Consider the following 11,787-nt stretch of genomic DNA (forward strand, 5'->3'; position numbering starts at 1 on the left):
ATTTTTTTAAGTCAAGAGACGATGGCCCCTTGTCTCACCATCCAAAATTTATTGATTTTTTTTGGAAGAAAATCGTGTAAAAGGACACTCAAGGGACTGTTGGTTTGAGAATATTTTTTGTTTTTATTTTTACATTTTTCAAAAATAAGTTTTCATTTTAAAAATTAAAAAAAAAATTAAATATAGCTTTCATTTTAGTTTTGAAAAATTATTTAGTGTGGAAAAATTTATAGATAAAATTTGAAACTAATAATTCCGAATAAAAATTTCAAAGCCAAGTCCACAACAAAGCAGGGGTCGACCTCCTTTTCTGACGTCAAAATAATATCAGGATTGTGAAATACCTTTTTATTTCATCTTTATCTCTTGATTAAGTGGGACATGTAAGGGCAAATGCATGGTTATCTTTGCAAAGGATAGAAACCCTACCCAAGAAAAAAAACATTGGCCTATAATTAAAGGGGCAGAAATATCTCATTCGTTTAACACCTCATAGCAATCATTTGTGTGTTCATAAATATCTAACAACATGCGCCATTTAAAAAAAACTTGTACCATATATATTCTTATCAGTTCAGATAAAAAGTGCAACAATTAATCAAATAGCATGAACGCCCCTAAATTCAACACAGATGAAAGTGAAAGGAGCCAAGGAACAAATTCAACACACTCCACGACTTCAGGTTGAAAATAATCCACTTGGTTCCCAAATCCTTCATTTCCCCTGGAATTTATTTATAAAATAACACATTTATTCTTTGCTAACAACCACAAATTAAGATGATACTAATTGAAATTTCCCAGAAATTCTTTGAGCAACTAGACTGGAGCTTTGTATAACTCAAGAACCTTCTTCCATGAGGGTCTATTGCTTATGTCATCCCACCAAGCACTAACATGTTTCCTCTCCTTGATCAAGTGCTCTTTCCCCATGTTGTTCACAATATAATCAGTGAATGGAAGGTGGCTTATATCAGCAAGGCTGAAGAAATCCCCAGCCAAATACTTGCTCTTTGACAACCTCTCCTCATAAATGTTCAACACATTCACCAGCTTTGCTTCACTCTCTTCAATCACCTTTTGATCTGGAGTGATACCAGCTAGCTGAGGAACCAAAATATGAATAGTCAAGTCATATGCTGGTGGGTGAAAGTTATGTGCTTCAACTTCTAACCATTGTTCCACAAGACCCCTCTCTTCTATAGTCTTTCCAAGTAAATCAATCCCTTGGGACCTGTATTTTTCTGCATAGTACCTCATTATGGCCCGAGATTCTGCAGCACAAATAGATTAGTAAAGTGCTGTATCAACTTATTTTTCCCCATTATCAATTTTAAGTTTTAACACTCAAAAGCTACTTAGTCTTTGTTTGGATATACGGAAGAAAACCACAGTGAGACAAGCCAAAATCATGGTGGACAGAAGCAGCTTCCCTTAGCTTTTACTTATGTCCACTATGATTTTGGTTTCTTTGAGTACTGTATATCTAAATATGTACTTATCGTAACATATTTGTTTTCACGATTTGCACATATAGATGCATGTTTACTAGAAATTAAAATTTTTAACTTTTAATTATAGTTGATTCTGGTGTATTTGACTGTGGAACCAAACTTGTTATCACAAAAGCTATTCCCCATTATTGATTTTGAGCTTAGAATCGATTGTAGAACGATTTGCAACATGTTACAAATTAAGGCGACTCGAATCCTCTCACCAAATTTTGTTTTTACTAGCTTCCTCTCTAAATATTCACAGGGTCCCGCTTATTAATATGATTATATCAAATGCAACAGTAGTAATAGCATGTTTGGATTAATTTTCTATTTCATCAAAATCAATTATGAAACCAAAAAGCTACTGATCAGATAAGCTTCTCTCTCAAATTGATTCTGTTTATGAAATCTGAATCAATTGTAGAAGGATTTCCAAACAACCAGAGTGAATGAGTTAGGAAAGGGAAACAAATTTAAAACAAAAAATAACATGAGTAGCAAAGCAGAAGTAGGATTCAGAACTACTAACCGTATAAGGTGTAATCTCCATCCTTAATGACAGGAACAACTCCAAAGGGCTGCAGATAAAAAACACAGAACATGAATCAGAAGATGAAGATATATATAAATAACCAGTCTAAGCATATTCAACAAAAAATGAAAGGAAGATTGAAGAGATGAACCTGTAATTTGAGGTACTCAGGATCCTTATGTTCCCCTTTGAAGACATCAACAGGGACAACCTCAAATTCGATTGCCTTCACAATCAGAACAACCAGCACCCGTTTGGCTGCAGCACAGGAGGGACCATAAACCTTCACTGCCATTGTTTATCTTTCTCTAGAAAATTCTTCCACCTTCTTCAGGTAGATCTTGGTTCACTTCTTTATTATAGTGCCAATAAACTACACGTGTTATTATAATATCTTTTTTGTTTTGAAAGACACGTGTTATTATAATATCAACATCAACAAGCAAACAAAACAGAGATACATGCGTGGGGTCCACCACGTTACTCGTGAGATAAATAGAAAATGAGATAAATATTCTATGGCATCATTGTGTACAATAACAACAAATGTTGCATAGTTAGTGTTAGTGTTAGTGTGTGTTTGGATTTCAGTTTGCGAAACAGAGTTTGAGTGAGTGTGGATGTGGAAAACAGAGTTTGAGTCAAAGTAGGTTAGTTGTAATGTGATTTATGTTTGGATACTTTTATTTCGAAACAGAGTTTGATATCATAAATCATGTTTGGATAATACTAATGGAAAGCACTTTAGGTTGTACAATTACTAAAAAGGGTATGATTTTTATAATAAAATTAATATGAAAAAAAAATTCGTTCATTATTATTTAACTACTCTTTTTTTTTTATGCATTTAACTACTCTTGTACTGTAGTTAATATGAAATTTTAAATAAAATAAAAAAAGTAAATAGTCAAAATTTATAAACTTAAGACTAATAAAAAATTACGTTGTTAAAAAAAAATATTTACAGTAAAAAAAAATAATAAAAAAATTAAACAAATGTTGTTACTTAGGGTCAATTATGACATTATGAAGACTAATTATCCTCAACTTCTCAAAGCTAAAGTAAAAGTGATGATTTTGTTAAATTGGGTGAAAGTGGGTTTTGGACCAAAACTGAGTTAGGATGAAAGTTGGTTCAAACTACCCAAACATAATGGCACAGTGTTCAGTGCAGTTCAAAAGCACATTCAAGGGTGCAAACAGAAAAACAAACATAGCCTTAATCGTTACAAATTTAATTTGTTCACTAATTCTGCGTCCTTAAATTAAGATACAGTATTCAGGGCATGATGCAGAAAGAGTAAAGATACGTTTTTCGTTGCACCCTAACCGCAGTTTGGTTGGTAGAAGAAAAGTGAGAGAGAAAAACACTAAAAAGAAGCAATAGAAAATGAGATAATTTTTTAGTTGTTTGGTTTGAGAGAAAATGAAAATAAAAGTGAGTAATATAAATATATGATAAATACGTATATTTATGAGACAAAAAATACTTGCTAGGTTTAGACAAACCTTAGTAGAGCAGGCTTAAGAAAAATGACATCCTCCTATCCTTCCACAGTTATTACGAGGCTTATCACTCATTAAAACGACCCAACACCACTTACTTCTCATTTGAACCCTAGTTCATTCCTCATTACTATGAATGCGATTCACCCATAACCAAAAGTGATGAAATAGTAGGAAATAAGTCTCACGGTGCTCAGTTGGAGAAAAGATCTATGATTTATAAGTTAGAGAGTAGCATCCCAATAGCCTTAAGACACTCTCTAGCCACATTCCTAGATCTACAAGACTACAATAAACTTTTGGGCCCTGCACAAACCAAACCCAACAAAAAACTAAGGCAACATTGTTAGGGAAAGAAAACCAAAGAGAGAGATTGAAGGGGAAAGCAAGAAAAACGAGGGTTGTCGGGACGATGGTAGCTCGGGGTGCGGTGGTGCCTCACATATTCGGAATTGGAAGGGAGGAGGCGAGGCAGAGAAAGACGAGAAGGGAAATGGCTTGATAGTGCCCCTACAAAACTCAGTGAGATACAAAATCACTTAACTAACGGACTCTTACGGCATAGACTAATTTCACATATTTCATTAACATTAGAGACTATATTCTATAAAAAACAATGGAGGGATCCATTTCAATTCACCTCTATTTAACATCTATTAGAATAACACTAAATAATACCTACAACTATATTACTTAAAAAAAACTACAAATATAAAATATTTTGATGAACATATAACTAATTTAGCATGTGTAGTTCATACTAAATTGTGTAAGAAAAGTACACTTAAGTCCTCAACTATTGTTGCCACCTCCACTACCCTAGTCACTACTACCACCGTCGCCGCCTCCTTCTATCGCCCTCCACCATTGCAACTCCATCGCCGCCGCCACCACCACATTTTAATCTCACCATTTTACATCATTGCTTTTTGGAAATGAAAATGTCTTTTTTGTTTGTTATCTTTTTTAGAAAATATTTAAAAAAAAAAAACTTTTTCTAAATATCTGCAAAGCATCCTTTTCACATTTATTTTGATTTTTTTTGAAATTGAAAATTGATAAATTAAACGGAGATTTACAAAATGAGGAATGAAATCATTGAACTTTAATATGTTCACACCATATTTCTTTTAAATGTTATTTTTATCTATTTGCCGTCTTATATCTCTCATTTATTCTATCACAACACTTATCATATCACTTATTTCTTTCACATTTATTTCTATATCTCCTTAAAGCCGGAGAATGTGTAATCAATATTTCGAAATAGAAACTTTGCCTAAGCTATTTTGTGATTGAACTTTTGCAATTTAAGTGCCTTCAACTCATCAATCAACCCTTTCACCTTGGTGTGAGAACACCCACCAGGCTGGATAGTTTTCTTTGCAGCCTCACCAAGCACTCTTGCTCTTCTCCTCATTTCTAAAGCCTCTTCTCCACCACCCATCAACAAAGAAATCGCCTTCACTATGTTCTCCCTCTTCACTATCTCATCCCCAACCTCATTCCATTTTTTCCATTTTTTCACTCCAATAGAGACGCCAATTCCCAGCACATCCACCAGCAACTTCTCATTGTAAAACTGCTCTGCAAAAAGAGGCATCGTTGCCATTGGCAACCCTGCAATGACGCTTTCAAGAGTAGTGTTCCACCCACAGTGAGTCACCACACCTCCAATCGCAGGGTGATCCAGTATAAGAAGTTGTGGTGCCCAACCCCTAATTAAATAACCTCTGCTTTTCACCACCACTCTGTTCTCAAATTCTTTCAAGAAACCATTTACACCCCCAATTTCACCTTGATCTTCAAATTTTCCAACGACCCAGATGAAATCATGGCCAAAATCCTCAAGGGCATGAGCTATTTCAACAAGCTGAGAAGTGCTGAACTTGTTCATGCTCCCAAAACACACATAGAGAACAGAGTCCTCTGTTTTTGAATCAAGCCAAGTAAGCCACCCTTCTGGTTCTCGTTCTTCACTGGCACCGCCTCTAACATCCTTATCTGACTCATCTTGGTTCACCCACAATGAAACTGGCCCAACACTCCAACTCTTTGTTCCTGTGGTTGTCTTGTAATGCTCCTCGTAAATCCCCTCAAATTCATAGAAGCTATTGATCAGTGAACCGTAGCTCTTCTTCTCAGATTCTTTCACAGTCTTCATTAACTCAGTGAGATGGTTGCGTTCTCTAGTTTGTGCCGGCAACTGCAATCTTGTCATGTGCAGCTTGTGGGGTAACCCAGGAAGCAGAAAAGGCTCAGAATCAGAGTCCACCTTGGTGTGAGGCGCATATTGTTCAATGGAGTTGCGTGCAGACCTGGAGATATAGCTTCCACCAAGATAAATCAAGTGTGGAATCCCCAGCTCAGCTGCAGCATCAGCGGACCAAGGGAAGAACATGTCAGAGACGATGAAATCTGGTTTCATGGTAGCAAAGAGTTGTTGAATCGGGTCTTGCAGAAGGGAAATTCCCTCGAAGATTTGAGGGACTAAATGTTGAGGAGTATGAGCTGTGAAGGTTTCAAACCCTTGTGGCAAACCAGGGATTCCTGGGAAGTTAACAAGATGGATTCGAATATGGCCTGAATCACAATGGTCAATGGAGGTTTGGAAAACTTTGGTGTTGCCTGGTGTGGTGATTATGGTGACATCTACACCGTGCATGGCGAAGAGCCTCGCCGTGTCAACAACACGAATGGTGTGACTGGTTATTGGAAATGGAAGAAAAACTGCCTTTAGCATTTCAGCTTCTCCCACATCAATGGTGGTCTCCATCTAGATCAGAACTAGAACTCGAACTAGAACTACAATAGAGATCGCTGAAGAATGTTGTTAACTTGAGCAAGCTACCCTATAAATAAATTGGGCTACGTACATATTTTGTGACCGGTAGTGCGTAACTCGTTTGAAAAATTTACATATGACGTTTGGACAAAGAAAATAAAGTTATGAAAATTAGAAATCAACGAAAATAAAGTTATGAAAATGAGAAATCAACGAAAATAAACGAATTACTTGACTTTGAATCTATTGCAGCAACCAATCATAGGAGGAAAGCCAAGCATTCTTGCATTTCTTCAAAAAAGAATCGTTTGTACTTAATCACCCTTGGGTAACATATAGAATAATTTAACACTTCGGTTATTTTCGAAACAAGTTGACCTTATCATATAAACATAAAAAAAGGTGATGAGATCATGAGATTGTTTCACGAGGTAAAATACTTAAAAAGAAATGTTTATTTTCTGGTTTTTAAATTGATTTTAACTTAAACTGAAATTAATTTTAAACATTTCAAATTGATTCGGGGTAAATTTGTTAACCTAATCCTTCATACTCCATCTTCTTTTATGTCGTGTTTTTCTTCTTCATTGTCCTGCCGTTGTGCTTCGTTGTTCTGCCATCATTCTCTTTCTCTTCACCCAGCTGTGCCGAGAAGTATAGAGTAAAATTAACAGTATTTAAAACACAACTAGCATTTTTTTAACTTTCCCGCTTATAAAAAAAAATTAACTTTCCCGTATTATATAGTTGGAATTTAAGGATAAAAAACTCAAAATCTTTGATGATGGATTTAGGAACGAGCTAATCTTTTAGTACCCCACGATGGGTACAAGAAATATATTCCTTGGGAATGGTAAGATAATCTACGTCAAACCTTGAGAAAGAATGAGAAGGCCCAATAGGGTAAAAATCTTTTATCACTACTATTATTATTGAAACTTGTGTTTTTTACCCGCGCGTTGCACGTGAAATTTTTCTATTGTATTTGAAACATCGATCAATATTTTAAATTATAAAAAATTTAAAATACTAAGAATGCAAGAACAATCATAATAAAGATGTAGATATTTAAAGAACATAAATTCAGACGCTCAATTCTAGTGCTTTGTAAGCATATAACTATCATTAAGACTTGTTTTGGCTTTCAGATGTTGCATAGAAATTCTATCAAAACTTATTTCTCTATGCTCGTTCCCCTCGTATGAACTTTTAATTATTTAAACATAAATAAATATAAATTATATATGTACTAATGTTTTCTAATCTCCGCACACAAAAATTTATCATCAAATTGAGAGTTGCCCAAAAATAAAAACATGATATTGTGTGTTGTATAATATAGAAATTATATCAAAACTTATTTCTCTATTAAATTTTTCATGCTCGTTCCCCTCGTATGAACTTTTAATTCTTTAAACATAATGATGAAATAGAGAAAAGAGAAAAGAGAAAAGGTTTTCTACATGTGAAATGAAGCATAATTATCTCATAATAATGAAGAAAAACCTGATACACAAATGAAAAGAAAAACTGATAAGAAAATAAGCATAAACAATGACATGTAAGTTCAACCTGTCAATGAAACTGAAATCTACTGAAGAAAGGATTTGGTGTTCTCATCTTATATCGGCTAGCAAATTAACTCGAAAGAAACATCAATACTTAGCTGAATCTAGTGTGTAAAGTGTACTGTAAAAATGAAAGAGCGAGAGAGGCGTACTTGGAGTAAATAAATGTTGCTTCTTTTGATCATATTTCCAAGCAATACAAACATTGTTAAGGTGAGCACACCAGCCACCAATTGTCTCAAATCAACTCTCATTTCTGGGATCTTCTCCTTCAACAACACTTGTACTCTGCCCAGTGTTTCTCTCTTGTTCGCATCATAACCAACTTGAAAAGAAATATAATGAATGATTAAACATAAAAAAGATCTTTGATACCAAATATCTTAGTTGAAGCCATAGGAAAAATCAGCAAGCAGCTCATAACACCTGTAACTTGGGGTCTCCGCAATCTAGCATTAATCTCACCCATGAAGTAATCACAATCTAGAGGGGGAAAAGCTTATAAAAAATTCTCACATCGAACCTAAATCAGAAACTCACCACACACACAAAATTATATTCTTCTTTCTTCTCTTGTCAATTATTGGGTTCCTCTAGTTTCTTCTCGTTAGAGTTCTCTTCCTTCTACTCAAAAAAGAACAAAGAAATAAAATGAAAGAAGATAAAATCAAGAAATAAACAACCTAAATCCTAATCAAATCTACAATTTAAAAATGTATTTTTTATGAGAATGACACGTGGAATTAACGTGAGAATGACACGTCACTAAGAATTAACGTGAGAATGACACGTCACTAAATCAGTCTGATGGGAGTTCTTCTTTTCTAATATATATTGATAAGCAACATTAAAAAGAAACATTGAATAAATCGCCAATTTTTTCTTACCGTGTTAATTTGGTTCAAATAGGCAAAAAAAAAGATTGCCAAAATTCAATTGTTTTTACACTATCAAATCTCATATTGTTCACGGTATGATGAGTAGAGAAGAACTCATGAAAGATAACCTGGTTGAATAGAATTGTGGTGTGTTATCTTCTCCAAAATCCGCTTAACGTTACTATTCAAACCATCCATTTCCCTCAAATTTCCAGTAAATTAAAGTTCTATGTCAACACAATTTGTATAATTTGTATAATCAGCATATTGAATGATGCTTATCCTTGAAGGATAAGATCCTCTCTTACGGGACCTCTCTGCATCATCCCTCCCGCAAAAGTTGGACCGTTAATAAAGCTTAAAAGATGGTTCGCTCGAACTCCTACATGCTACTGTTTTTACTTGTACGTAAGCCTTTTTTTGTCAGCATATGCTAAGTTCATTTTAGTTGTTTCAATGTGAGATATTAGGGTTTCTATTTCGCATCAATGAGAAACCTCTGTTGGGGACGGAGTGTGTGTGCAAACTCGAACCACAATTTAAGCCTTGATTGATCTAAAAACAAAGTTAACGTATAAGAGCTCCACCGAACCACTTTTTAAGGCTTGATTGATCTCAGCCTTCAAGGAAATCAAACGGTTTAAACTTTCGCGGGAGAGACGCTGCAGAAAGATCCCGCAGAAAGGACAATCCTGTTTTCAACTTTTTTTTGTTAATATTTAAAAATGAAATTAAAAAATGGACAAATCAATCCACATTTTAAGATTTACAAACTAAAGAATAATGAAATCATCCCATGTAACATAACCAACAAAATCAACCAAACCAAGACACAAACATGATATAAATACACTCAAAATAGAAACTTTCCCTAAGACCCTAAGCCACACCATTTATTTTGTGATAGACCTTTTGCAATTTGAATGCCTTCAGCTCATCGATCAGCCCTTTGACCTTGGTATGGGAAGAACCACCAGGCTGGATAGTTTTCTTTGCAGCATCACTAAGTGCTCTGACTCTTCTCCTCATTTCCAAAGCCTCTTCTCCACCACCCATTAACAAAGCAATTGCCTTCACTATGTCCTCCCTCCTCACTATCTCATCCCCAACCTCAGTCCAGTTTTTCCATTTCTTCACTCCAACAGAAACCCCAATTCCCAGCACATCCACCAACAACTTCTCATTGTAAAACTGCTCTGCAAAAAGAGGCATCGTTGCCATTGGCAACCCTGCAATGATGCTTTCAAGAGTAGTGTTCCACCCACAGTGAGTCACCACACCTCCAATCGCAGGGTGCTCCAGTATCAAAAGCTGCGGCGCCCAACCCCTTATTAGATATCCTCTGTTCTCAAATTCCTTCAAGAAACCGTTTTCACCCTCATTTTCACTTTGTTCTTCAAATTTCCCAACAACCCAGATGAAATCATGGCCAAATTCCTCAAGGGCATGAGCTATTTCAACAAGCTGGGAAGTGCTGAACTTGTTCATGCTCCCAAAACACACATAAAGAACAGAGTCCTCTGTTTTTGAATCAAGCCAACTACGCCACCCTCCTGGTTCTCGTTCTTCTTTGATGGCACACCCTCTAACATCTTTATCCGAAGCATCTTGGCTTACCCACAAAGAAGCTGGTCCAATGCCCCAGCTCTTGGTTCCTGTGGTTGTCTTGTAATGCTCCTCATAAATTCCATCAATCTCAGAGAAGCTATTTACTAATGAACCATAGCTCTTCTTTATTGATTCGTGCACAGCCTTCATTGTATGAGCGAGAACGTTGTGTTCTCTAGCGTGAAATGGCAACTGCAATCTTGTCATCTGCAGCTTGTGGGGCAACCCAGGAAGCAGAAAAGGCTCGGAATCAGAGTCCACCTTGGTGTGAGGTGCAAATTGTTCGACAGAGTTGTGTGCAGACATGGCAATGTAGCCTCCAACGAGATAAATTAGATGCGGAATCCCCGATTCCTCTGCGGCATTGGCGGACCAAGGGAAGAACATGTCAGAGACGATGAAATCAGGTTTCATGGTAGCAAAGAGTTGTTGAATCGGGTCTTGGAGGAGTGAAAGTCCCTTGAAGATATGAGGGACTAAGTGTGGAGGAGTGTGAGAGTTTAAGATTTCAAACCCTTTTGGCAGACCAGGGATTTGTGGGAAGTTAACGAGATGAGTTCGAATGTGGCCTGAATCATGGTGGTCAATGGAGGTTTGGAAAATTTGGGCGTTGCCTGGTGTGGTGATTATGGTGACATCCACGTCGTGCATGGCAAAGAGCCTCGCCGTGTCAACGATGTTAATGGTGTGACTTGTCATTGGAAATGGAAGAAAAACGGCCTTTAGCATTTCAGCTTCTCCAACATCACTGGTCATAGTAGTGGCGATCACTATCTCGATCAAGAATAGTCTAGATCGATGAAGATTGTTGTGAAGTTGAAGCTATAGCTCCTACACTATAAATAATTGGGTTACATGAATATCTAATCACCCGTGCGAAACTCGTTTGAATAATTAAGATCACGTTGGGGCAACGACTGGAATAATGTATATGGTGCTATCTTTTTCTAATCTTGTGTGCTTTACTACTTAATCACCCTTGGGTTACATGCGTGAATATTTTAACACCTCGATTATGTTCGAAACAAGTTGACTTTTTAATATAAACATTAAAAAATGTGTGTATGAGCTGAGATTGTATAATGTAGTATAAAACTTGATATGCCAGCAAAGCCTTTGATAAAAATTTAGTATTATATAACATTTGACGGTAACAACAGTAGCGGTGGCGAAGGGCGGTGGTGCTACAACAACAGAAGCGATGGCGAATGGTGATGGTAGTGGCAGTAGTGGTGGTGGTTCGTGGCAGGCTAGTGGTCATAGAGTGGTAGTGGCAATGACGTTGATGAGAGTGGTAGTGGAGTTGGTTGTCCTATTTAATGACATAGTATAATCCATATAATCAAACTCATTTAGTATAGCATTAATATCTTTTACAATCATAAATATTGAGACATGGAAAATTGTCTTGAAA

At 36.1% G+C, this 11,787-nt stretch overlaps 3 protein-coding genes across 3 annotated transcripts; all 3 read right to left on the reverse strand.

The window, feature by feature from the left end:
• Nucleotides 1–537: 537 nt before the first annotated feature.
• LOC130733258 (glutathione S-transferase F9-like) lies at nucleotides 538–2,372 on the reverse strand. The gene is made up of 3 exons (XM_057585387.1): nucleotides 2,180–2,372; nucleotides 2,026–2,074; nucleotides 538–1,274 (listed from the first exon to the last, which is right to left on the reverse strand). Exons 1-3 carry the CDS (start codon nucleotides 2,321–2,323, stop codon nucleotides 820–822), a joined length of 648 nt encoding a protein of 215 aa, XP_057441370.1. The 5' UTR covers nucleotides 2,324–2,372; the 3' UTR covers nucleotides 538–819.
• A 2,236-nt stretch (nucleotides 2,373–4,608) lies between these two features.
• LOC130733259 (soyasapogenol B glucuronide galactosyltransferase-like) lies at nucleotides 4,609–6,370 on the reverse strand. Its single transcript, XM_057585388.1, has one exon. It carries the CDS (start codon nucleotides 6,308–6,310, stop codon nucleotides 4,814–4,816), a length of 1,497 nt encoding a protein of 498 aa, XP_057441371.1. The 5' UTR covers nucleotides 6,311–6,370; the 3' UTR covers nucleotides 4,609–4,813.
• Nucleotides 6,371–9,504: 3,134 nt separating this feature from the next.
• On the reverse strand, nucleotides 9,505–11,210 carry LOC130733260 (soyasapogenol B glucuronide galactosyltransferase-like). The gene has a single exon (XM_057585389.1). The coding sequence runs from the start codon at nucleotides 11,127–11,129 to the stop codon at nucleotides 9,645–9,647; it is 1,485 nt and encodes a 494-aa protein (XP_057441372.1). The 5' UTR covers nucleotides 11,130–11,210; the 3' UTR covers nucleotides 9,505–9,644.
• Between the last annotated feature and the right edge of the window lie 577 nt (nucleotides 11,211–11,787).

This window comes from Lotus japonicus, chromosome 1 (assembly GCF_012489685.1).
Source record: "Lotus japonicus ecotype B-129 chromosome 1, LjGifu_v1.2".
NCBI classification, from domain to species: Eukaryota; Viridiplantae; Streptophyta; class Magnoliopsida; order Fabales; family Fabaceae; genus Lotus; species Lotus japonicus.